At 35.1% G+C, this 25,325-nt stretch overlaps 1 protein-coding gene across 15 annotated transcripts in view; it reads left to right on the top strand.

Annotated features, from left to right (window-relative positions):
• FUBP1 (far upstream element binding protein 1) overlaps positions 1-25,325 on the top strand; it is a 32,316-nt gene that overhangs the window by 3,465 nt on the left and 3,526 nt on the right. For 3 of the 15 annotated variants that reach the window (XR_568625.2, XM_008690686.2, XM_008690685.2), the window contains exons 2-21: positions 1,898-1,988; positions 2,842-2,904; positions 3,721-3,759; positions 4,249-4,288; positions 4,732-4,784; positions 4,880-4,951; positions 5,073-5,130; positions 7,237-7,399; positions 7,491-7,589; positions 7,714-7,815; positions 8,069-8,171; positions 8,272-8,372; positions 8,764-8,905; positions 10,074-10,234; positions 13,150-13,301; positions 13,390-13,469; positions 16,608-16,745; positions 18,465-18,539; positions 23,499-23,558; positions 23,640-23,785. Coding sequence is in view for 14 of the 15 variants with exons in the window: in XM_008690686.2 (XP_008688908.2) it covers positions 1,898-1,988; positions 2,842-2,904; positions 3,721-3,759; positions 4,249-4,288; positions 4,732-4,784; positions 4,880-4,951; positions 5,073-5,130; positions 7,237-7,399; positions 7,491-7,589; positions 7,714-7,815; positions 8,069-8,171; positions 8,272-8,372; positions 8,764-8,905; positions 10,074-10,234; positions 13,150-13,301; positions 13,390-13,469; positions 16,608-16,745; positions 18,465-18,539; positions 23,499-23,558; positions 23,640-23,785 (1,938 nt within the window). In the remaining variant the exon portion in view is untranslated. Of the gene's footprint in view, positions 1-1,897; positions 1,989-2,841; positions 2,905-3,720; positions 3,760-4,248; positions 4,289-4,731; positions 4,785-4,879; positions 4,952-5,072; positions 5,131-7,236; positions 7,400-7,490; positions 7,590-7,713; positions 7,816-8,068; positions 8,172-8,271; positions 8,373-8,763; positions 8,906-10,073; positions 10,235-13,149; positions 13,302-13,389; positions 13,470-16,607; positions 16,746-18,464; positions 18,540-23,498; positions 23,559-23,639; positions 23,786-24,163; positions 24,528-25,325 lie in introns of those variants that run through there. The other 12 variants (XM_040627114.1, XM_008690696.2, XM_008690692.2 and 9 more) reach the window with 11 other exon arrangements.

Below are 25,325 nucleotides of genomic sequence, written 5' to 3' on the forward strand. Positions count from 1 at the left end.
TATGCAGAAATTCCTTGGAGTTCAAGGAGTGGTGGTCTGCAAACTCATGCAGCATTTATAAAAGCTAACTGCAGAGGTATTCACAAGTTAAGAACATCAGTAGTTATATCTTTTCTGGCCTGAAATACTTTCTTTCTAAAATCAGTGCCAGGCAGTGTATTTACATTCTAAGGAACGATTCAAATATTAAGCCATTTAAAACTTAAGGGTGGAAAAGCAGTTTTCAGGTGTGAAAACTTCTCTTTCAGAGAAGAAATAAGATTTTAATTAGCTGCTCAAAGACATGGAACAGGCTTTTATAAAAGGATGATTAAGGAAGTGAAAGGATGATTAAGGAAGATTAGATTGATCAAAGCTTTTTTTTTTTTTAAGTTTTTATTTATTTATTTTTTTAGTAATGTACACCCAGTGTGGACCCTGAGGTCAAGAGTCACATGCTCTTCTGACTGAGACAACCAGGTGCCCCCCCCCCGAGCCTTTTTAAAATCATACATTTTAATATTTAATCCTGATAGCTTTGTGAGAAATCTGGAAACCCTCGGAAGTACATTTGGGAACTGATACATACAATTTTAAGTGTACGTAAGTGAATTTAAGACTCAAGTCGTTGAATATACTTATCTTTCCAGTTTTTTAATTATAATGAAGCATGAAGCAATTGGTTTAGTTCCACATCAGGATCCCTTTGGGGGAATTCTAGGCGCCAGAAGTTTGAATTTTCTGTGTAATTTTTTTTTATCATGGAAAATTTCAAACATACTCAAAATTAACAGAATAATGTAATGAACTCTAATGAGCATATCACTCACTTTGGGTGATTACCCCCTTATAGTAATTAGCATGGAGCTATGTAGAAATTGGGACATCTCCACTGTTGACGTACTATGTAACCTGAGTTAAGTTCCCTCTCGAGATTTTTTCTACTGTAAAATGGATCACTATCTCACTAAGTATTCTAACCTCTTGGGGTTGTTGTGATGAGTCAGTGACAAAATGAGTATAAAACACATAGTATGAAGTTTGGCCTATTGCTGACACTCAGCAATATTAGTTCCATATCTCCTTTCACAGAAAAATGGAGTAAGTATCCACTGGTTGTGTTGTGCCTTCTGACTTGAGGCTGCTATTTTTTATATGATGTTTAGTTAAGTGCAAGCAATTATTTGCCCCACTGTAAAAAAGTCTTTAAGAATGAAATGATTGTTTCTGTAGCTGTGACTTTTCTTAGAGGTACAGTTTCCCAGGCTTCTCCCACCCCCATGTTTCCGTAGAACAGGGTTGTCTGATAGAAGTGTAATGCAAGTCACATATTTCATTTAATGCAGCATACCCACAATGTTACCATTTTGACATGTCTGTAATATTTTAAAAAAAGAGAGAGATACGCTTTCCACTCTTCATGTTTGATTCAAGTCTCAGTATCCATTTGTGTATTTAACACTTAATTTGGGCTGGCCAGACGTACTCAATAACCAAGTGTGGCTAGCATCTACGTTATTAGCACAGCCTTAGAATCCCATAAGGTGTTCATATTCTCTGTGCCTACAACACAGTTTTTGAAGAGTCATGGGAGAGAGCCTCGGAGAAGATAGAATTAGGACCACATTTTCCCCAGAGCTATTTGGTCAGTTGATTCTGAAGATTCCTGATTGGTTTACTTCTTTGTTCTTACAGAGATTTATCAGAAGCTTAATTCCAGATGATGATTATTTTTAACTCTTCAAAGTTATTAATGGTATTAATGGTAGTAATATATTGATCTGTAATTTTTGTTTTTCTTTCAAGTTAATTTATGTATTAGATATTTAGCATATATGTGTATGAGGAAATATAGCACCTAGTATTGTATAGTAGTTATGATATTATCCTTAATGATGGTGTGCTTTTGTTTTTTAAGATTGCAGCAAAAATTGGAGGTGATGCTGGTACATCACTGAATTCAAATGACTATGGTTATGGGGGACAAAAAAGACCTTTGGAAGATGGAGGTAAGTTATAGTCATAAGTATTTTAATTGTTTTACACAGGTTAGTTGAAGGTGATTTTCAATATTTTTCAAGTGTTCTTTTATTGAAGCACTACTTTTATAATAAGGTTCTTAAAATTGTAAGGTTTATATTGGCCTCAGGAGGAAAGGGGGGAAAAAGACCTTAGACAAGGTAGGTAAAATGTAAAATTTTGAGTCAATCAGCCAGTTTTGTCTTAGTAGAAAACAACATTTTCTTTCTTTTAGGATTGTGCCAGATTGACAGTTTGCACAGACATCTTGTTAATATAATGAAAAGAACGAAAATATAAAATGTTTAGAAAACATCTCACTGGTTTTTCTCGTCATACATGAATTAATCTTTATATGCTATGTTTTCATTGTTTTGCTATTTCAGATTTCACTTTAAAGGTTGATGTTGCTATAGCTTGCTACTGTAGTGTGTTGCAGGTTATACCTTTTTTTTATGTTACTTTTTTTGTTTTAGTACCTTGTTTTGTGTTTTAGGTTTAACTCAAAATGTGGCTTAAAACAGATTTATAGTGCTTTGTATTTTTTAAAAAAACGTAATTGTTGAAGCTTCTGAACTTAGAAGTCTGCAAGTATTTTTTTGTTTTAGATTTGATGTATGAGTTTTGATACATTTTCTTTTTGCCCTTTTATTTACTTAATATTTTTTTAAGGAGGATTCTGAATGAGCCTATAGAATGTATTTGTAGCTTTTGACCGGGTGTACTTGGTTTCCTTTTATTTAAGTGTCTTTCACATTTATAGAGAGGTTTTAATATACAAAAAAATGAGCTAATGATGCTTCAGATGTTGTATGTAATGTATTCTTTTTATTTTATGTGTAGATGGCTCTTGGACAAGTCCGAGCAGTACAACACACTGGGAGGGAATGCCCTCTCCTTTTAAAGGCAGGAATTTTTATTTATTACCTGTGTTTAGTATGTAAACGTGAAATAAACCAGTGGATTCTTAAATGGACACAAATAATTCTTGGATTATGTGTCTGAATTTTTGCTGCACAACATTCTGATGTTTAATCATTTAAGTTTGAAGGGGGGAGGAAAATGTAGTACTTTCAGATGTAGGTTGTCTATTCTAAGGTATGCATTGTATTCATCTGTGTAAAGGATATAGATGAAGGTAGTCATGTAGTTGCTTTGAGTTCTTCTGCTGAAGTGTATGCCGTGAAATGTTTGGTTAGGGACAATAGAATAGTTTAGATTGAGATTGCCTTGTAATGTGATTTTTTTATTTATTTATTTTGCATAGCCTTGTGGTCACTGTCAGATACACTCAACTTTGATATGTCAAATTTTCACATTTTGATAGGTTCTGTTTTTCTTCCAGTCTTCAGTTCCTACAGTGGGAAGCATCATTAGCCTTTAGCATGTGATATTTTGCTAGTAATGGACCTAAATACTTTGTCTTGTATCATTCTAAAGTGCTTAACATACATTAAGGTCAGTGATTTGATAAAATCAAAAAGAATTTTTTTTAAATGTCTGTGCATCTTTTAAACATGAAAAGAATGAAGGAAATGTTTCTTTTGATTACTAAAAGTTTGGGATAAGTTTTGGCACTTTTGGTTCAAATGATCAACAATTACCCTCAGCTATTTCACTAAGTGTTTACATTGGTATTTATCCTTGCTTGGGCACGGGTTAGCTAAGTCTTGTAAATTTGTACTTCTTGGCAAAAAAGTTAAAAGGCTCTTAATTTTGCAGATCAACCAGATGCTAAGAAAGTTGCTCCTCAAAATGACTGTAAGTATTTTGAATTGGGTTAAAAGCTAAAGTAACTGGATTTTAATATCAGGGTTTTGTTCCTGGTTTCTGTTGGGTGCCTTTGGAGTTAGTTGATGGCCATGAATATTTTAGAGTGAATGTCTTTGTAAGTATTACTTCCTGTCTTCATAATCTCCCACTTCAATTATGGCCAGGTATATATTAGTAAGATTTGATTGCTAAATTATTTTCATATTCAGTTTATTTTTTAGCTCCATTATTTAACCTAAGCTTGTGCCCCTTGAGAAAGAACAATTTCTTTCTGTGTCATTGATAATGATATCTGCTATTTTACTGACTTTCTTCCCACTGTTAATGTTGATTTAAGTATTCTGCATAAAATTTTACTCTCAAAGGTGGTGTTTTCTGTGTGTATGGCAAAGATTTTAGTTTTGCTTCATATGATTGTATTCTTAAATATGTGTGAACTTAAAATTAAGGTTTTCATTTTATTTGATTTTTTGGTAGCTTTTGGAACACAGTTACCACCGATGCATCAGCAGCAAAGGTATAGTGAAATGCTTTTCAAAGAGTACTTTGCAAGTTTTAGTTGAACTGTCTGTAAAAACACAACCAAGTTAATGTATAGTGAGTACATGTAAGTTGATACAGAATGATCATTTTTCCTTTTGCGTGAGATATATTTGTAATTTGGAAAGATGGGTAGAGTTAGCCACATATTAGAAGAACTAAAGTGAATGAAAGTAATTGTTAAGAAAACATTCCCTGAACTCCACCCCAACTCCTTTGCAGTTCATGCCTTCAGACTTCTCATCTACCATACCCTCCTCTCTTGATGTGTGTCGCCTTAAGATTCTGACTTGAACTACTCAAACTGTATTTTGACTGTGAATATGTGCCTGAAAACCTAGTTTAAGCCATTGGACTTCATTTTTATATGTAAACAGATTTTCTTTGAAGGGGAAACCATTAGTTCTTGTTTTTTGTTAGCAGGTCTGTAATGACAGAAGAATACAAAGTTCCAGATGGAATGGTTGGATTTAGTAAGTGGCCTAATTTTTAAAGCTTTGAAAACAACCAAAACATACTTTATAGTCTTTTAGCAAATGTGGTTTTTTTTTCCCTTTTTCTTTACTAGTAATTGGCAGAGGTGGTGAACAGATCTCACGTATACAACAAGAATCTGGATGCAAAATACAGATAGCTCCTGGTAATGTTATTGTCTTGCTTTTTTCAAAGTGACTAGAAAACTACCATATTTTTTTAAGTAGTTATTGAAAATAATACTGTAATCTTCGCCTATAATATTTTTGGTGTTTTTTTAATTGTAGACAGTGGTGGCCTTCCAGAAAGGTCTTGTATGCTAACTGGAACACCTGAATCTGTCCAGTAAGTATGAAATCATACTCCTGAGGCCAGCCCCTCTTTTCTTCTGAAGGACATTGCCCCTAAATTGAACTGATTTTCTCCGGCACTATTAATTTTCCCATTTTCTAAATAATTTCTAACAGGATATAAAGATGCTTGAAAATCCCTCCATCTTAACAAAAACTGTCTTTGAACCTCACATTTCTATTTCTCTGCCTCCTTAGACAATAAAACTCCATAAAGGGGTGGCTCTCTTTGTCATATCATTTGCATCTGTTTTCATTTTGTCTTGAACTTGTATGAATCGACTTTTATCCCCATGGTTCCATTGAAATTGCTCTTTTCAAGACCACAGATGGCCTCTGCATCATTCCACTTATCAACATTGTTTGACACAGTGAACCACTTTTCCTAGAGATACCTCCCCAGCTGCTCTTTCTCAGTCATTCTTGGTTGTCCAGCTTTATCATCTTGGCCTTTCAGTATGAAAGTGCCACACAATTCAGTCCTCTTACAGTCTATCTACATGTACTCCTAAGATGACTTCATTTACTCTTTTATAAACTTTAATATGTAGCTTTATATAATCATAAATTTTATGTACTCCTAAATTTCTATTTTCAGTCTTGCTCTCTTTTAAGTTCTAGACTCCTATCAAGTTGCTCACTTAGTTATTTCCACTTGAATGTCTGCTGGATATTTCTGACTTTAGATTGTTAATAATTGTTTTGTTTATAATTGTTTTCCACCCTATTCCTGTCTGCTTTGTCTTCTATTCATCTCAGTGTTTGGCAACACTGTGTTAATTCTTTCATCTTTTTCTTGAGGCACCCGGGTGGCACAGTTGATTAAGAGCCTGACTCGGTTTCAACTTGGGTCTTGATCTCAGGGTCATGAGGTCCGGCTCCATGCTCAGCACAAAGTCTGCTTGAGACTGTCCCTCTTCCTCTGCCACTTCCCTCACCCCTACACATGGGCACTCATGCTAAAATAAACACATTTTTTTTTTAAAAGTACGTTTATCTTTTTCTTGTCTTTCATTTATCCATAAGCAACTCTTTAGTCATTTTTCTTCATAATTCATTTGGAATCCAGCCTCTTATTGCCACCTTTTATATTATCACCTTGTCTGTGACATTGTTTGTCTATATTTCAACGTGTTTCCACTCTTTTTTAGCCTTGTTCAGCAGTAGTCTGTTCTTAAAACAGTATAGCCATGATGATCTTTTTTAAATGTGAATCAGTTCAAATTCTCTCTAATGCTTCACCACTTAAGAGTAAAAGTCAGTATCTTTATCATGGCTTGATATACCTGCCACCTTTCTTTATGTTTTACCACTCTCCTCCCAACTCACTCTGTTCAAGCCCCATTTAGCTTCTGTTCTTTCAGCATACCAAGTATGCTTCTAATTTGAGTCCTTTGCAATTTCTTTTTCTTCTCCCTGGAACATTTTTCCGTCTGATATTTTCATAGTTACTCCCCCTCTTCCTTTACATTTTAGTTTGAATGTCTCATCAGTAAAGTCTTTTATGTCTGCTTTGCATACAGTAGCTTACCTTTACGGACACACATTCTGTCCCCCTTACCCTGTTTTGATTTTGTTTGTAGCACTTAACCAAACATGCTGTTTTTTAATTATTTTATCAAGGTAAGCTATACCAGCAGGAACCCTGCATGTTTTATTCAGTGTTGTAACTCTGTTACCTAGAATAGTACCTGCTGTATAGTTAACATTTAAGTATTTTTGAATGGATAAATAAATTTTAATGTGTGAGTGACCAGAGTGATGTTTTAAAATTGGAAATACATCATTTAGTTATTGGCAAATAGCTTAATTCTGAGATAACTTTAGAAGTAAGTGGAAAGAAAAAAAGAGTGCTACTTCTTGGAAATTTAGGACTATCTCAAAAATACTGCAAATTATATACCTAGAAAATTTATTGCATAGTTTTGTTCTTTGTCCCTGATAGCATTTTCTCTTAATTAAAATTGTTAAATTAGCTTTAAGCCACCTAAACCTGAATTGGGATGGGAGAAGTACCTGATTATATTATTTTGTATTTCTCTATTTGGATAAGCTTTTGAGTATACCATAACTTATTGTTTGACTCCTAATTTGTTAACAGATCAGCAAAACGGTTACTGGACCAGATTGTTGAAAAAGGAAGACCAGCCCCTGGCTTCCATCATGGTGATGGACCAGGAAATGCAGTTCAAGAAATCATGATTCCAGCTAGCAAGGCAGGATTAGTTATTGGAAAGGGAGGAGAAACTATTAAACAACTTCAGGTATTCGTAAAATGATTACTTTTCATCTGTTTTGAAGCCAGTTTCCTTCCACTCCCCTTTTATTAATACACATGATTTCTGTGATTAATAGGAGCGGGCTGGAGTTAAAATGGTTATGATTCAAGATGGACCTCAGAACACTGGTGCTGACAAACCTCTTAGGATTACAGGAGACCCATACAAAGTTCAGGTAAACTTAAGTTTATATTTTACATAGAAAGATCTGGGTAAAACTTGTATGAATAATTACAGTGTTTGAGACATGCTTTCTAAATCGGGTGTTTTTTTATTTTGTTTTTTTGTTTGTACTTCAGCAAGCCAAGGAAATGGTTTTAGAGTTAATTCGTGATCAAGGTGGTTTCAGAGAAGTTCGAAATGAGTATGGGTCAAGAATAGGAGGAAATGAAGGGATAGATGTAAGTAAAAATACCCATTCAGAAATGGTTGTATACTAATTCATAAACAGATGTGTTTTTCCTGTTCTGTGTTAGGTAGCCTTCTCTAACATTCCCTACCCCTGCCCCCTCCATAATTTACGCCTTAGAGTACGGAATGTGTATCTTGGTACCCTATTTGATTGAAGCATAGTGCTGTATATACTTTTATGAATTGAGCTAGATTAATTTTCAGGAAATGGCTTTCCTTAATATCTAGTCTTCTTTGTATAAGGTCCCCATTCCAAGATTTGCTGTTGGCATTGTAATAGGAAGAAATGGAGAGATGATTAAAAAAATACAAAATGATGCTGGTGTTCGAATTCAATTTAAGCCAGGTGAGTACATATATTTCATTATCTTTGTGTTAGTAGCAATTACTTTTTTGACACACACATTTGTTGCTAACTCAATTCAGTTTGTTTCTTTGTTTTGAAGATGATGGAACAACACCTGATAGAATAGCACAAATAACGGGACCTCCAGACCGATGTCAGCATGCTGCAGAAATTATTACAGACCTTCTTCGAAGTGTTCAGGTTTGACAGATACTAATATTTTCATTGTTTTGTTTTCATTAAAAAAAATTTTTCCTTCAAGTCTGAAAAGGTCCCCCCTTCCCTTTAGTTTTATATCAGAATCTGTCTGATGATACTTCGTTAATAGCTAGAAAGTTTAAGTTGCTTTGAGGTAGACATCTTGGAGCAGGAAGGTAGCTAGCTACATACTTACTCACCCCTGTATAAAAAGAATAAATGGTGGGTATTACTTGTTGATTATTTGGGCCATGTCATCTCTCAGCCTCTTTAAATTTCTGGCTTAGGAAAATGAAGGTTGAGGAAGATAGACATGTAATGACTTTATCATGGAAAGAAGAGTACACTTCTGTGCTGACTTTATTTCTTTCCTTCTTGTCTTTCCCTTCTTTAGGCTGGTAATCCTGGTGGACCTGGACCTGGTGGTCGAGGAAGAGGTAGAGGTCAAGGCAACTGGAACATGGGACCACCTGGTGGACTACAGGAATTTAATTTCATTGTACCAACTGGGAAAACTGGATTAATAATAGGAAAAGGCAATGTATTTTTTTTTTTTTAAAGATTTTATTTATTTATTTGACAGAGATAGAGACAGCCACCGAGAGAGGGAACACAAGCAGGGGGAGTGGGAGAGGAAGAAGCAGGCTCATAGCGGAGGAGCCTGATGTGGGGCTCGATCCCAGAACGCTGGGATCACGCCCTGAGCCGAAGGCAGGCGCTTAACCGCTGTGCCACCCAGGCGCCCCAAGGCAATGTATTTTAAACGCTTAATGTTTTAATGTGTGGGTAAAAATTTAACACATGAACTGATTTTTCTGGATGCTATTTCTGTTGTAAACCAGTAGCAGTGATTTTTCCTTGACTGTATCTTACGTTGATTTGTAACAAAAACAAATGGAGGACCTTATATATAAAATAAAAGTGGGATTTGAATCACATTGGCTTCTAGAGAGGGGACCAACAGTTTTAATTATTAATGTAAGAAACTTTTGTGTCATTTGTTTTTTCCTGACTCACATCTTTTTAAAGTTTGTTATTTTTTAATAAGTGTGTTAGTTTATGTTACTTTTAAAAGCAGTTTATTTGAACCAATTTTTTTTTATTGTAGTTTGCAAGCTGCAATTTATTTATTTTAAAAAAATTTTTTATTATGTTAGTCACCATACAGTACATCATTAGTTTTTGATGTAGTGTTCCATGATTCTTTGCTTGCATATAACACACAGTGCTCCATGCAGTATGTGCCCTCCTTACTACCCATCACCAGCCTGTCCCAATCCCCCACCCCCCTCCCCGCTGAAACCCCGGGTTTGTTTCCCAAAGTCCATAGTCCCGTGGTTCATTCCCCCTTCTGTTTACCCCCCCTTCATTCTTCCCTTCTTTCTCCTACCGATCTCCCTATTTCTTAGGAACCAAATATTTTGATAAGTTAGATTTTTTTTGGTTATAATTCATTTTAAGGTTGGGTATAGACATACTAATTTGTGTCTTAAAACTTGAATGTGTTTTAGGAGAAGCATGAAATGCTTTATATAACTTGAATTAAAGTGTAAAATAAATGGAAAATCCTAAATGAATATTGGCAGATGGGATACTGCTCAAAACTTTTTTTTAATGGCCCTTTTAATTGTGACCCATTTTCTTTTGGATGGTTCCTTTTGTATTCTTTGAGTCTTTAGAGAAATTATTGTGCTTTGATTTTAGGAGGTGAAACCATAAAAAGCATAAGCCAGCAGTCTGGTGCAAGAATAGAACTTCAGAGAAATCCTCCACCTAATGCAGATCCTAATATGAAATTATTTACAATCCGTGGCACTCCACAGCAAATAGACTATGCACGGCAACTTATAGAAGAAAAGATTGGTGTGAGTATGCTTTAAACTTCGATTTCTAGGGGTGCATGGCTGGCTCAGTCAGTAGGGCATGCGACTCTTGATCTCCAGGTAGTGAGTTCAAGCCCCACATTGGGGCTTACTTAAAAATTAGATAGGGGTGCCTGGGTGGTTCAGTGGGTTGGGCATCTGCCTTTGGCTTGGGTCGTGATCCTGGTGTCCTGGGATTGAGCCCCATGTTGGGCTCCCTCAGCAGGGGGCCTGCTTCTCCCTATCCATGACTCCACTCGTTCTCTCTCTCTCTTTCTCTCTCTCATAAAGTCTTTAAAAAAAATACATAACAGTTTAAAAAACCAAATAAATAGATAACCTTGATTTATACATAGACCCTCTTAGTTAAATAGACATTAATTCACATATTCCTTTAATTGCTATACAGAAAAATGCCAATTTCTAGTCTAAGATTATAGGTTTTATCATATAATGGGTACATACAACATAGAAAAGATTCTCCAGCAGTGAAAAATAACCCAATTAAATTGTGTAAGACTGATGAATCACAGACCTGTACCCCTGAAACAAATAATACATTATATGTTAACAAATAAATTTTAAAAAATTAGAAAAAGAAAAATGCAGTTAAATATATGTATATATAAGTGTTCAGAACCTTGTATTTGGGTGTGGATAAATAAACGGATAGTGCTACTTGTAGATATGGTGTTAGGGTTGGTGGAGGGTTATACAATATACTTTAAAGACATAGTTCATGGGAATTCAGTATTTAATAAGGGCTTACTTTATTCAACCCTGGTGAGGTAAATACGAATTACATGCATCTCACAACTTCAGAGTAGAAATTTACAAATCCACCTCTTAGACTGACAGTCACTCAGGGAGTTTTAAAATGTATACTACTTGAATGCTTTCCACCTCTACACATACCACACAGTTCTGATTCAGAATGTCTGGAATAGAGCCTAGCATCTAACTTTAGAAGGATGTTCCAGGTGATACATGGCCAAATATTGGAAATTTTTCCTTTAGAGCAGTTTCCTGGTGGTAGTACAAAAGATGTATAGTGAGTCTTGATTGTGCTTTCTTATAAATGAGGAACTAGTGCTTTACGGTGTTCTTTTACTATAGGACATAAGGGAGTATCCTAAGTTATTAATAACAGAATTTCTTAGGAAAATTCTCCTTGATGTTTGCATGCTGTGGATGGAATACAAAAGAAGTTTGACACTGTTTCTATCTACAGAGAAACACAAATAGTTGTATATAAGATACTTAATGTCTCACAGGGGTTCCTGGCTGGTTCAGTCAGTAGAGCATGCAACTGTTGATCTCAGGTTGTGAGTTCAAGCGCCTCTTTGGGTGTAGAGATTACTAAAAAATAATGTATTATAAAATTTATTCAACATTGTAAATTCTGGACTTGGTAGTGGCGGAGATTGATGCTAGAAAAATGAACACATCTTGGTTTTGGGTTTTACTGTCCTTAGCATGGATGGCTCAAGGTTTCTTCTGGATTGATGGGCAAAAGATAGGTGGTTGTAGAGAAGCAGTTTAGTATGGTGGTTAAGAGCATGGACTCTGGAGTCACGTTAGGGTTCAAAATACTGAGTCATTTGCTGACTTTGTGACCTTGGAGTAAGCTATTTATACTCTTGTTTGCCTCCCGTTTCTTCTTCTGTAAATGAAGATAATAGTAGCTACTTTACAGGGTTGTAGGGATTAATTGAATCGTGTGTGTCACTTTTAAAAGAGTGTCCGGCACATAGCCCTATAAAAATGCTGATACTTTTTGAATAGTAATTCTTCTTTACTTTTTGGAAAGGATTGTTTATGGATAATATGGATAATAGTGAGTGATAATGACAAGAGTTAGTTTTAAGTTAGACTTAAAAGAATAAAGTAATAGGGGCGCCTGGGTAGCGCAGTTGTTAAGCGTCTGCCTTCAGCTCAGGGCGTGATTCCGGCGTTCCGGGATGGAGTCCCACATCAGGCTCCTCTGCTGGGAGCCTGCTTCTTCCTCTCCCACTCCTCTGCTGTGTTCCCTCTCTCGCTGGCTGTCTCTCTGTCACATAAATAAATAAAATCTTAAAAAAAAAAAAAATAAAGTAATAAAAAGGACTTTAAAAGTTGTGAAGTTTAGCTTCATTATTTTGTAGTTAGAAAATAAACAACCAAATGTGATTTAAGCAGTTTGCTCCAAAATGTTATGATCTGTCTTAACTGCACGAGAGCTGTGTTTAGGACAGTTAAATCTAGTCTAGTGGTCTTTACAAGTTGGTTTATGAAAAGGAAAATCAACTAAGCATTATTAATTATGATATGGTATGATACGAAGTTATGGTATTTGGAAAATGATAAAGAGAAAATGAATTTAAATTATTGATGTAAATGGGGTTCATTGACACAAAGGTTGTGAAGAGGTTAGTTTTTTGAATGAGAACTAGTTGTTACTTTAGTGCTAAACTACTCAGACAATTCACAGTATAAGGCCTAAGCAATTTGGGGAATATATTGTCAAGGTGGTTGTCTCATTGTTAGGAAAGTAGATGTAGAATGGATGCGAAAAAGAAAAGCTAGAGACAACATGATATTTAATATGCTTCCATGATTAAAATGATAAAGGAGTAGTAAAAGTAAGAATTATAAAAAGGAAAGGGAAATAACAGAAAAGGGGAATAGTCTGAAAGGAATAGAGTGGAAGTAAAGGAGATGTTTCAATTCTTTGCTGATGCTGTTGATTTTAACGAATTTACATGTCTCAGTATGGTAAAGAGTTTAAGCAACATGAATGAGGAAATGAAGGAAAATCTAAAATATGTTGCTTGTGACTATATCAAAGGGGAGAAATAGAAGGTTAATTTGGCCTTTGTTCAGCCATTATTACCATTTTCCTGATTTTTTTTTTTGTACATCTTTTTGCTTTTTCACAGGGCCCGGTAAATCCTTTAGGGCCACCTGTACCCCATGGGCCCCATGGTGTCCCAGGCCCTCACGGGCCTCCTGGGCCTCCAGGGCCTGGAGCTCCAATGGGACCATACAACCCTGCACCTTATAATCCAGGACCACCCGGCCCTGCTCCTCAGTAAGTACTGAGTTTGGTTCTGGGGTTTTCCTCCAAAGATTCTAACTTTTGGTAAATGGTATTTTTATATTGATTTCTATCTTTTCAGTGGTCCTCCAGCTCCTTATGCTCCCCAGGGGTGGGGAAATGCATATCCACACTGGCAGCAACAGGCCCCTCCTGATCCAGGTAAAAGACATTTATCATTCATGTGTAATCTGTATTGTTTTTGTTTGTCAATCCTGTTATCCTCTTAAATTTTCTAGTGTCAGTTCTACATTGTGTGCATTTTTCTGCACTTGTTTAACTCTTTCAGCAAGAGTCTTAGTTTCTGGTCTTACCACGGTGTATAAGATTGGTGTGAATATGATCTGTTCTCAGTGAACTTTTTTCTACTTGCATTTGGCTTTCTGTCCTTTCAGAGTGATAAGAGCAGAGTGCTAAAAACCAAAAGCTACAGGAAGAACCACATTGTCTTAGTTTTAAATACCAGTGCCATCAAATGTCTAATGTGTTAATTGTGACATTATCCATGAAAGAATAGTGTACATTTATTTATAGAACTATGTGAGTGTCTAATGGAGCATTTAATACTTGACTATTAACTTTTGAAGTTCTCAAAAAAGATATATAAGCCATTTTCATATTCCTGATGTGGTAACTTCTCATATTAGTAAAAATCAGGGCTGTGTTTAACGTCTGCATGTTAGAACTCAAAAATACATTTGGTTAAATGTTTTCTTTGTTCAGATCTGGATTTTATATATACGTTCTATTCTGTTATTGCATCTCCTATCCTCTAGTTTCCTTTCCATAATGGTCAAAGGGGCATTCATTGAAACCAATTAACATTTATTTATGATCCTTCTTTCTCACCTACTACCTATCTTTTAGGCCTCTTTCACTGGAGTAGTTTCAAGGAAGGTACTGAATTATGGATTCCTTTCCATACTAGTATATTTATTTCTTAAAAGAACCTAAATTATTGATTTAAATGAAATTGTTTTAGTGAATTTGAGTAAACATTCTTTTATTTAAATGTGGCCCTATATTATAACATACTTTAATTTCATAGGAAGTATGCTCTTTGGAATATGTTGGCACAGCATTGACAGTAAGCAAATAACCACAACTTGCACTCATTCAAGAAACAACTTGAGTGTGCTAGGATGTGGGTATGCAAAGATCAGTTTACGTTCTATAGCAGTGAAGTGCACTTTAAGTGTTAGCAGTGCTGTGATGGATTGAGAGAGGGTCAAATATAATTTAGTGTATAATAGTTTAAACACCTCTTAAGAATGAGAAGACTTTTCCTCTTTTAAGCTAACTGGGATGGTGTGATTAGACAGAAAAATCACATAATCTAAGAGGTTTCAAGAGTTTGAGCAAGTTAAGGGGTGAATTTATATTGGGAAACTTGGATCTGCAAGATTGTACCTTATGAGCATTGTTTGGGTCGGTAACATGATTGAGAAAAGTGTCGGGAATCAGAAATAGTCTCTATCACAGTTTCATTTTCCCACTAGGAGTAGTAGTAAAGGCATCAGCATAAGAAGTGGTTGATCAATATGGCTTGCAGCATTACCTTTGGAAAAAGAAATAACCCATTTAGCTAAAAGATAGCAGCTAGGGTTAGATCTTGCTTATAGTAGACTTAGCATTATGTGAAAACCAAAATAATTTAGATGAAACTGTTTTAGTGAATTGATTAACATTCTGGTATTAAAATGTGGCCCCATAATGCAAAGTCCGTATTCTCTGAACTAAAATCTTTTTCTATAAAAAATCATGGGCTGTTAAAGATTTATGTAGTAGTCAAGAACTTAGATTTCAGAGTGAACAGATGTAGATAGTCCTAGTGCTACAACTTTAGTAATTGTGGGATAGTAAGCAAGTTTTTTAATCCCTCTGTATCTTTCTTACCTATAAAATGATAAATGAAAGATAATTGTGTTGAATGAATAGTGAATTCTCTATATATTAGTTATATGTAACTGTGAGACTGGTTCTGTTATACCCTCTATACATTCAGGAGTACAAGTATCATTTTCTAAAGTCTTGTTTTATCTCAGTATCTCTAGCCAGAGATGGTGTCAAGTGAAATATTTGTATTAGTGTACAGGTAATGACACAATTAAGACACAAACACCAACTTAGAAAAGCAATACATTTATTACTTGAAGGTTTGGAGGGTGGATAATGCCTTAAAATTGTATTACCTTAGACATTGTATCACTCCAGAAATCCTTGCTCCTTTTTTCTCAAACTTTATTAAACAGCTAAGACTTGCTGCCCATTTGGGATAAAGGCTAAACGGATTTCATATAGATACAGACTCTAGCTAAGGAAAATATATTACTTGGTAATATAAACTTATAAAGATATATATAGTGTACTTATAGAGTACTTAAAAAGATATATCTATAGTGTCATACTATAGATAGAAAGGACAGAATCAAGATGAGGATTTCTGTTTCTGACTGAGAGATCTGAAACTGTTACTGCATGAGTTTGATTTTTTATGAAGGATGAAATGAGGGTGCAAATGCAGAGGAAGCATAACATGGTTTAAGGCCAGATAATGAACATGGCAACCTGAAAAGTATAAGCAGTCTACTGTGACCAGAACTTGAGTGTTGGAAAAAATATTGACAAATGGGGAAGATGTGGCTAGAATGGAAAGGATAAGCCAGGGGGTCAGATCATTAAAGATACTGGGTGATTAATGTTGTACCTAAAAGCTTTTGACAGCCCTGAAGACTCTATGGAATAAATGAAGAGTTTCAAGTAGGGCAGTAATATCAAGTGTATGTTTTAGGATAATTACTGTGAAATATGAGATGAAATATGGCTAATCTGTTTATTTTTTTAAAGATTTTTACATTGTCTCTACATTGAAAACAAGACAGAATTCATAATTCTAAAATAATTGTTTCTTGTACAGGTTAGTTCCTAGAAATCCTTTCCTTTAGTCATTTGCCATGGAGAACTGCTGTGCTTGAGGCAAAACCAGTTTAGGAAAAAACCAAGGCCACAGGATGTTTTGAGGCAAAGCATCAGATTTGGAGACAAAAGATCTTTATTCCCATCCTAATTCTGCCACTCAACTAGTTTTCTAGGAACGTCACTTAATCTCTGCACCTCACTTTTCTGTAATTAAAGCTAATGATGACAAAATAATAGAATTGAAAACTTCCCATTTACTGTTTTTGATATCCAGTTAATTTTGGGCTCTTATTTATCAAAGAGGGTGTGTGTGTGTGTGTGAGAGAGAGAGAGACAGATTACAGACTTTAGATGCAAACCTTGAACTTGTGTTTATTCTAGCTAAGGCAGGAACGGATCCAAATTCAGCAGCTTGGGCTGCCTATTATGCTCACTATTATCAGCAGCAAGCACAGCCACCACCTGCAGCTCCTGCCGGTGCACCAACTACAACCCAAACCAATGGACAAGGTAACTATGGTAATTGAATAATTTATTTTGTATGTAGAAGTAGAAACTTTAGTTTGGAATTATATATGAAGTACATCAATGTGTATAATATCTAAAAATTTCCAGTATTTAATTACTGCTTCAGTGAGCAGACTTTTCTTTTTAAAGACAAGTTTGAAATAATTACAAACTTCCATAAAAGTTTAAGTTGTAAGATACATTACAGGACACCCAGGTAACCTGGCTCTTAATATTTTATCCCCCACCTCCCATTTGTCCCATTATCCTGTCATGAGTGTCCATATCCATTATCAGTAGTTTTTCAGAACCATTTAAGACCAAGCTATACACATGATGTCCCAGTAACCTTAAGTACCCTTTCTGTATTTCTCCAAAAATACATTACCATCATATAGCCCTCTAAAATAGTCAACATTGATACATCACTACTGTCCCGATGCAGAACCCTTACTCGGATTTAACCAGTTGTCCCATCAGTTTCTCTATTCTGAACCAGGATCCCATCTGGCAAAAAAGTACAGACCTTTTGTTTTGTGAGATGATGGTCAAATCAACATAGGTTCCTTCAGCTTTTTCTCACAAAGATGAGGTCATGATCATGAGATCCTTTTTTGGGGTTTGGCAGTACCTCAGAAATAATGCTGTGCTCTTAGTGCGTTATATCATTGGGTCATATAATATTGAGCTTCATTCCTGGAGATGGTAACCATAGTCAGTTGATCATGTTGGCGTCCGCCAGGTTTCTATACCATAAGATTGCATTTTTCTCTTTGAAATTAATAAATAGTTTTTGGAGAATTGTACTGAGATTATATGAGTATTCTATTCCTTATATCAGCTTCTCTGATAACACATTCCTGATTCAGCTACAGCTATGATGATAATTTTTATTTACATCATTTTGTATGTATTAGTTGGTATTGTACTATAAGGAAGACGTTTTCTTCCTATTTATATCAGTATGGACTCCTGTTTTATTCAACATGTTGCGTTTTAAACTATCTTTACTACTTGATTTGATTATCAGATTGCCCCAGCTTTGGCCAATCAGGAGTACCTTCACGATGGCTCCTGTAGCCTTTTGACACTTCTGTCATTCTTTAAGCACGTCCTACTTTCTTGCACAGTAAGATGCTTATTTTGTGCTTTCTGGGCTCAAGCCGTAGAATCAGCTGTTTTTCCAAGGAGCCCTGATTTCCTTTTAGTAAATACCATCATCTAAGAAACTAAACTCAGTGTGTTCATTGCTACACCAAGGTGTCATTGCTTCTAAATCCTTTCAGCATACAGAGCTAGGAAATTTACCTGCATGTATATCTGCATACACATATATGAAACAACATAAATATTTATTTGTATATATTTCTAAAACTATTGTGTCCCCTGCAACTCCATTATAACACTTAGAGTTCTTTCTAGCTTTTTCCCTTTGCATGCTTATAAATGGTGAAAGACCTTGTATCTTTAGTGTGTTTCCTTATTTAACCAATGAATTTACTTAAATGCTCAATGTGACTAGTTTTCCATTGTATAGAGACAAATTTTCTCTGTTGACTGCCTCTATACCTCCTGCTTCCTGTGTCTTTGGCACCAGTAAGAATCCCACTACCACACAGCACCCACAGTCCCTATGGCAGGCTGCTCCCAATTTTCCACTCAAGGAACAGAAGGAAAGGGGCAAGAACGTCTTTTGAAACCTTTAATCTTTTTTTTTTTCCCCTTGAACAGGAGATCAGCAGAATCCAGCTCCAGCTGGACAGGTTGATTATACCAAGGCTTGGGAAGAGTATTACAAGAAAATGGGTATGTTCTACATTTCTTTTTTATACGGTTAATTAAATTAAAATTGAAGTATTTAGTAAATATCACACTAGAAGGATGAAGACTGTGATAAAACCATGTTTGTATCATCTTTTTGTTACTGGGACTTCTTTTATTTTTAACTTAAAATCTGGAAGTGGAGAATAATTGAATGCATTCTAAAATCACTGAACTTTTAGGTGTATCAAGATTGTCACAGATAATTCTTAAATTTGTGGTCACATAACAAGGAAATCTTTTTATTTCTAAATGCATATGTCAACCACTTAATAATTGAAACTAAAAATTGCCCTATTGGCACATAACATTGGATGTAGTTACATATATTAGTAGTCTAACTGGTATAGGTTAAATTCTGGAGTGCTAAGCAAAAATTGGTTGTGTGTGATATTTTCAGATGCAAAATAAAACTGCCAGTGACATAGTACATTAATTACTTAAATAACATTTGTGTATAGGAAAAAGGAAAAAGTCACCTAGAAAAGCCATTTCCATTCAGTAACTGTAGAGCACATACTACATGCCAGACATAGTGATAGAGCTGAGAATGTGATTGTGGGCATAATAGCTAGGATTCCCTGCCCTTCTGGTTATATTCTCATAGAGGATACAGTTGTTAATCACGTACTTTGCCAAGTATATTACTACAAATTATGAATGAAAAGAACTCTATTTCCACTAACACATCACATGTACAGCTACTAAGTAGTAGAAGCAGAATTTGAACTCCCAAGAGGGCATAAATCCCAAGCCTATCTCCCAAATTTGTCTTTTCCTGGGACCACTTGGAACCTGGTATTAATACTGTTGACCCTTGAACAACAACGTAAGTTTGAACTTGCGGGACTACTTATAAATAGTTGTGTTTTTGGGTTTTTTTTCTTACAGTACTGTAAATGAATTTTCTTTATGATTTTCTTAGTATTTTTTCTCTAGCTTACAATTATTGTAGAATACGTATATAATAATATTTAATACTTAAACATACAAAATATGCGTTAATCGACTGTTTATGTTATCTGTAAGACCTCTGGTCAACAGAAGGCTATTAGTAGTTAAGTTTTGGGGAAGTCAAAGTTATGTGGGTTTTCAACTGTACAGGGGTTGGTGCCCATTAACCCCTGAGTTGTTCGAGGTTCAACGTATTTCTGAACAAATAGTTTTTGCTTTAAGAAGCTTGTGGTGTTAGTCATTTAAAATTAACACATGTTTACCACAGCCACTTGTCACAAATGAAAGCTAAACAGGTAAACTTACCCATCCTTCACTGGTATGGAACGAATCTATAGATGGTAGAATTTTCTCATAAGATACAGTCTGTTTGAGATTCTCAGCATAAATTTCAGTGTTTTCTTTGCCCATGGATATTTTGTCATCTCCACAGAAAGAAAAATTTCCAGCAGGGTAGTTACATTAATCTTTTTTGTGTGGGATACATTTACCTGGTGATACGAATATTTTACACAGCTTGATTTCTGTTTAAAGAAAGAAAAATAGTTTTTCCTCAAAACAGTATGTTCTGTTTAGGGTGATCACATAATTTATTGTCCAGATTTGGATAGTTTGAAGACTAACTAAGGGTGCTATTCTCTCAGGATTTATGGCCACTCTAACTGGTTTGAAATAGTGTCAACCATTTTAAAGATTTGAGCATTTGCAGTTGTTGCAATTAAAAATCATTGGGTCCAACTTACATTTTCACAGTGGTTAATGTGCCAGAGATGTTCCCTACGTTAATATTAAAAATGAGTAAAAGTAGGCCTGTTTGTGGACCTAGAAAATTATTGGGGAGTGAGTGCGACTTGTATTTTAGTATATTTTATCATTCATTTGCAGCATGGCCATTAATAAATTTACTGTTTAGCCTTGTTATATTTTACATGCCCCAAGTGAGGGATGTGTGTTGAATGTAATCTGTGAGGTCTTAATACCATTCAGATTTTTAAGGATAAACTTATCACCTTGCCATTCTTTTAATTTTTCATTTTCTACCTTTACTCTGCTGACTATAAATTTTTAATTTCATAGATAGTACACTGGACTCTGTTGAATCCTTTGTGGAGAAAAATTGTTACAGAAATAATTAAGTAACACTATGTTTGGCTTAAGATCCTCTTTGACCCCCACCTTTTTTCCCCCCCAGTTGTCTGTTTTTCTGTAGCACGACAGTGATCAGCTGTTAATTTATTGAGCAAAGGATTAGTTGAATGAGTCTCTCACATGTAAATCTTAAAGGAGATAATGTTAAATTGCCAGGTCTTTAATTATAGCTACAAAGTCAATTTATTTTTTTCCTTTAAAAGTTCTTTTGTTAAATGATTGGTCGCTTAACTACCTTAGTTTCTCCTAGGTGCATTACTTGTCCTTAGAATCCTTTTAGAACAACTGTACATACTCGACCTTAAAGCATAAAACTAATAACACAGTTCAGTTATCAAGATTGATTTTTATGTATGTATGTATGTGTGTATGTATTTAAAGTAGCCTGTATACCAATGTAGAGCTTGAACACAGCCCCAAGGTTGAGTCACATGCTTTACTGAGACAGTTTTCAAAATTTTTGTTTTATTTTTTTATTAAGATTTATCTATTTATTTTAGAGAGCATGTGAGCAGGGGGAGGGGCAAAGGGAGAGAAGCAGACTCCAGGCCAAGCATGGAGCTCAGTGCGGGGCTTGATCCCACGGCCCTGAGATAATGACCTGAGCCAAAATCAAGAATTAGATGCTTAACTGATTGAGCCACCCAGATACCCTCAAGATTTTTAAATGAAAGGGAAGAAAGTAATAAAATATTAGGGAGATAAAAATTTTTATGTCCAAATCCAACTCCCTTACTTGGAGAGGCCAAGTTGAACTCTTCCAGTGGCAGAACTGGGATTTTCTAGGACTCTGGACATCCCAATTCCCAATCCCGTGCCCTCTTTACCAAACTAGCCAGGCTGTCCCAGCCTTTGAAGGCAAATTTCACCTTTTTCTGTTAAGAACAGAAAATACCCACTAACACTATAAATTTGTCATTGTTTGCTTGTAAGTAAATAAACCTCTTGAAACAGGAGTTTTTAAATTAGTTTTGTTTTCTGAAACAATTCTAAATTTCCTAGGATTAACACCAACAATTTAGGAGAGAAATTCATAAAGATGGGATTATAGAGAGTTAATGAAGGAAATTTTAAGTCTTAATAAGGAATGATAGGCAATGTGGAAGAGTAGGTATTTTTGAAGCTAGAATGAAGGGAACTTTTGTAGTAAGTAAACACCCTAAAGAGATGAAACAGGGTTTCAGAGTAGAGACCAGCAGTTGCCCTTTGGAAGAGGGCTAGTGAAGGCATTTTTGGAAAAGTCAGGAGTTGAGGAAGGCCCTTATAATGTTAAGCACTGATATGGTGGACTCTGCACCTTTGGTGTATGGTACCTTAATGGGTAAAGTCCGGGGCGGGGGGTGGGGTGGGCAGTGGAGGGAGTGTGGTGGGGAAAGTGGTTGTGGGAAAGATGCAGGTGTTTAGAGAGATAACTTAGAGTAAAACCTATTCAATCAGGTTTGTCTCTTGGGCTGTGATAATAGAATGTTACGTGTGAACTCTAGGGCAAGTCTCTTAAATGAAAGTAAAACCTTACATATTGTAAACCTATATGTAAATACTAAGTCACGTTCTAAGTATAAGCTAAACTATCTGACCTCAAAACAGTTTTGAACTAAGGATTAAGGGAGTAAGCTAAGTAAGGACACTCCTAAAAGGGGCAGAGAGGCTCAAGAGGCTAGGGGATAGCCAAGTCCCAAGTAGATAGGAAGAGTTCTTTGTTTACTTCCAGCAGGACAAAATGAATCACATTTGTCCCCCAGATTGGAGGAATGAGTTGAGTTTTTCTTTGGACACCTTCAAGATTTTAGTGTGAGGTGTTTACCAAGTGTTTGTTTTTCTTAGAGTCTGACATGTTTACCTTTCACTCCCACAGAAATAATTGAGTTGGGGGGAGGGTAGAGAACATTTGAGTTTGATGAATTTTCTTAATGTGTCTCCCTGTTTATACCATCTTTATGTTATTTTGTCCCTGAAATGAGTATCTAACAATGGTCAGTTCCTTTCTGTAAACCCAAAGTAGAAATTGTTGCCGTCTTAACCAAGTTTGGCATTAAGTCCCCAGGTTTTCAGGTGTACAGTTTGTAAGAAATATTGTGTAGGTTTATTACTATTGATACCCTGGGGTATCTGGCAGTTGTCTAAATATTGAAACCTGTTTCGAATTTGCTTGAATTGTGTCTTGTCCTTTGTCAGGTTACTCTTAATATAATTTTGCTGTGATTTTGAATACGTTGTATTGAAACTTTTAACATCTTCTTAAAGGGTATCTTGAAGATTAGTCTTTGTACACATAGTTTGTAGGTTACTAATCAGGAAACAAAAATCTTGACCAGATCTTAAAATAATAAAGTCTTTAATAGCTTTCAGGTGGGTTTTTTGTTTGTTTCTCAAAAATGTTCTTTTTCTCCATCAAGGATTTTACATTTTATTTAAAACCTATAGTGTAACATCCTAATGAATAAGACAAAAAATAATGGTCTCCCCCATCCCTGCCCCCAACATCAGTACCAGGGTACCAGAGATTGCTTACTTGAAGTACTTTCCAAACTCATTTTAGAACATTAATATTTATAATTTCTGTATTGAATCAGGATACCTAAATCTTTTCCTTTCCTAATTTCAATTTTGCTTTTTATTAGGAGTGATACTCTAGAGCTAAAAGTTATGATTAATGTAAGGCAAAAAGAAACCGCATTCTGATTTTTTTTAATTACAAGAGTAGTTTTCTAATGAATAAAATAGGACACTAATGAATATATAAAATAGAACAGGAGCAATTCTGACCCTCTGTGCTTGTCTTTATAACCTGTACTTACAGTGGATATAATTTTGTATTAAAATTTAGGGGGTTTTTTTTAGGTCAACAAGGGCAGACACAAGATTATTCAAAAGCTTGGGAGGAATATTACAAGAAGCAAGGTATTGTTTTTATTAGAAATGAGATTCTTTTGGGCTTTTAATTGTGGTTACAGCAACAAAGTTGTTCTGTTTTCTCAAAAGGTCAAGCAGTTCCTGCTCCTACTGGTGCTCCACCAGGTGGTCAGCCAGATTATAGTGCAGCCTGGGCTGAGTACTATAGACAACAAGCAGCCTACTATGCCCAGACAAGTCCCCAGGGAATGCCACAGCATCCTCCAGCACCTCAGGTATACTAAACTTGCTAATGTATTGATTTCTACTCCAATCATGTTTTCTGCATGTTTACTGTTTTGTCTGGGATTATGTTTGCCTTTTTAATTTTTATCTGGCATAGCATAACTAAATGAAGTAACGTGGTGTATTGTTTGGGTTTTTTTGTTTGTTTTTATAAATGCTTTTCTGGCATCTGAGTGCTGAATATTTCTACAATGCCTTTAATTTTAAAAATAAATTTTTTTCCCCCAGGGATTTGCAAATCATGCAAGAAGCCACCACCATTTATATTAACCAGTTTTTCTTTCTTAAAGGATTCACTCCTGAGTTAGCTCCATTTAAAGGATTTTCTTTAACTTTTTGTGTATTTCTTATGTATCTCTTCTGCACAGGGCCAATAATAAGAAGTGGACAATACAGTATTTGCTTCATTGTGTGGGGGAAAAAAACCTTTGTTAAATATATGGATGCAGACGACTTGATGAAGATCTTAATTTGTTTTTGGTTTAAAATAGTGTTTTTTTTTTTTTTTGAAAATGTACAAAATATCTATCACTACTGATAGGAGGTTAATATTTCTGTGTAGAAATGAAAATTGGTTTGTTTTTAGTATTTAGTGTAGATGTACACATTCCAGCAAATGTATTTGCAACTATTATGTGGTCAATGCTTTGTGATATAAATGTACTTTTTCAATGTATACTTTCACTTTTAAAATGCCTGTTTTGTGCTTTACAATAAATGATATGAAACCTCCTGTGTCGGTAAGTTGGATATGTGGGTATTTAAAGGATTCATAATTTCTTAGCAATGATAAATTAAGATACATCTACACAAATATATAAGCTTTCCCCATGAAATATTAATTGAGTTTTTAAACACTGGCATGTTTTTTCCCCCTTGCAGTATAGTAGTAGATTGGAGGATCTTTTCCATTTATTGTATTTGGCTGTTTCAGCACAAGTAATCCTGATATCTTCATTTTTTTTTCCTTCTGTTTGATTAAAACCTGCATGTGTGTACAGTGATCTTTTGGCATACTTCCATTGCATTAACAGTGAAATTTCCTTTTATACATGACCACTGTTTCAGATCTGTACTGCTGCTATAACAGTTAACCTTTCTGTTCTTAATTTAATAATTACTTGATTTCCAAGACTGTTTCAGCATAACTAATTTTAAACAGTTTTTCGGATAGTGAATATGAGTAGTTGAATAAGAAGTTTTTTCATGTAAAGAAACTTTCAATGTATACAATATTAGTGTGTTTCTTTTTAAATTTAGGGTAGAAAAGTGAATAGTGTGCAAAAATAGCTACAGTGCATCTGCCATTGAAACCTTATTGGAGTATGGAAATGTTCAAGCTTTTTTCTTTTTTTTTCTTTTTGCAGTATAGATAAGCTTTGTTTTGTAAATGCACAAGTCCAATCATTGAATCAACTTAATTTTTTATGTACTTGAAATCACTTTATTACTCTATAACACTCATGCTGAAGTTGATATTTTGTTGAAATCCATTGTTTACTCTTTGCATATTTGTTGGCTCTTTGCATA

This window comes from Ursus maritimus, unplaced genomic scaffold (genome assembly GCF_017311325.1).
Source record: "Ursus maritimus isolate PB19 unplaced genomic scaffold, ASM1731132v1 scaffold_12, whole genome shotgun sequence".
NCBI lineage: Eukaryota > Metazoa > Chordata > Mammalia > Carnivora > Ursidae > Ursus > Ursus maritimus.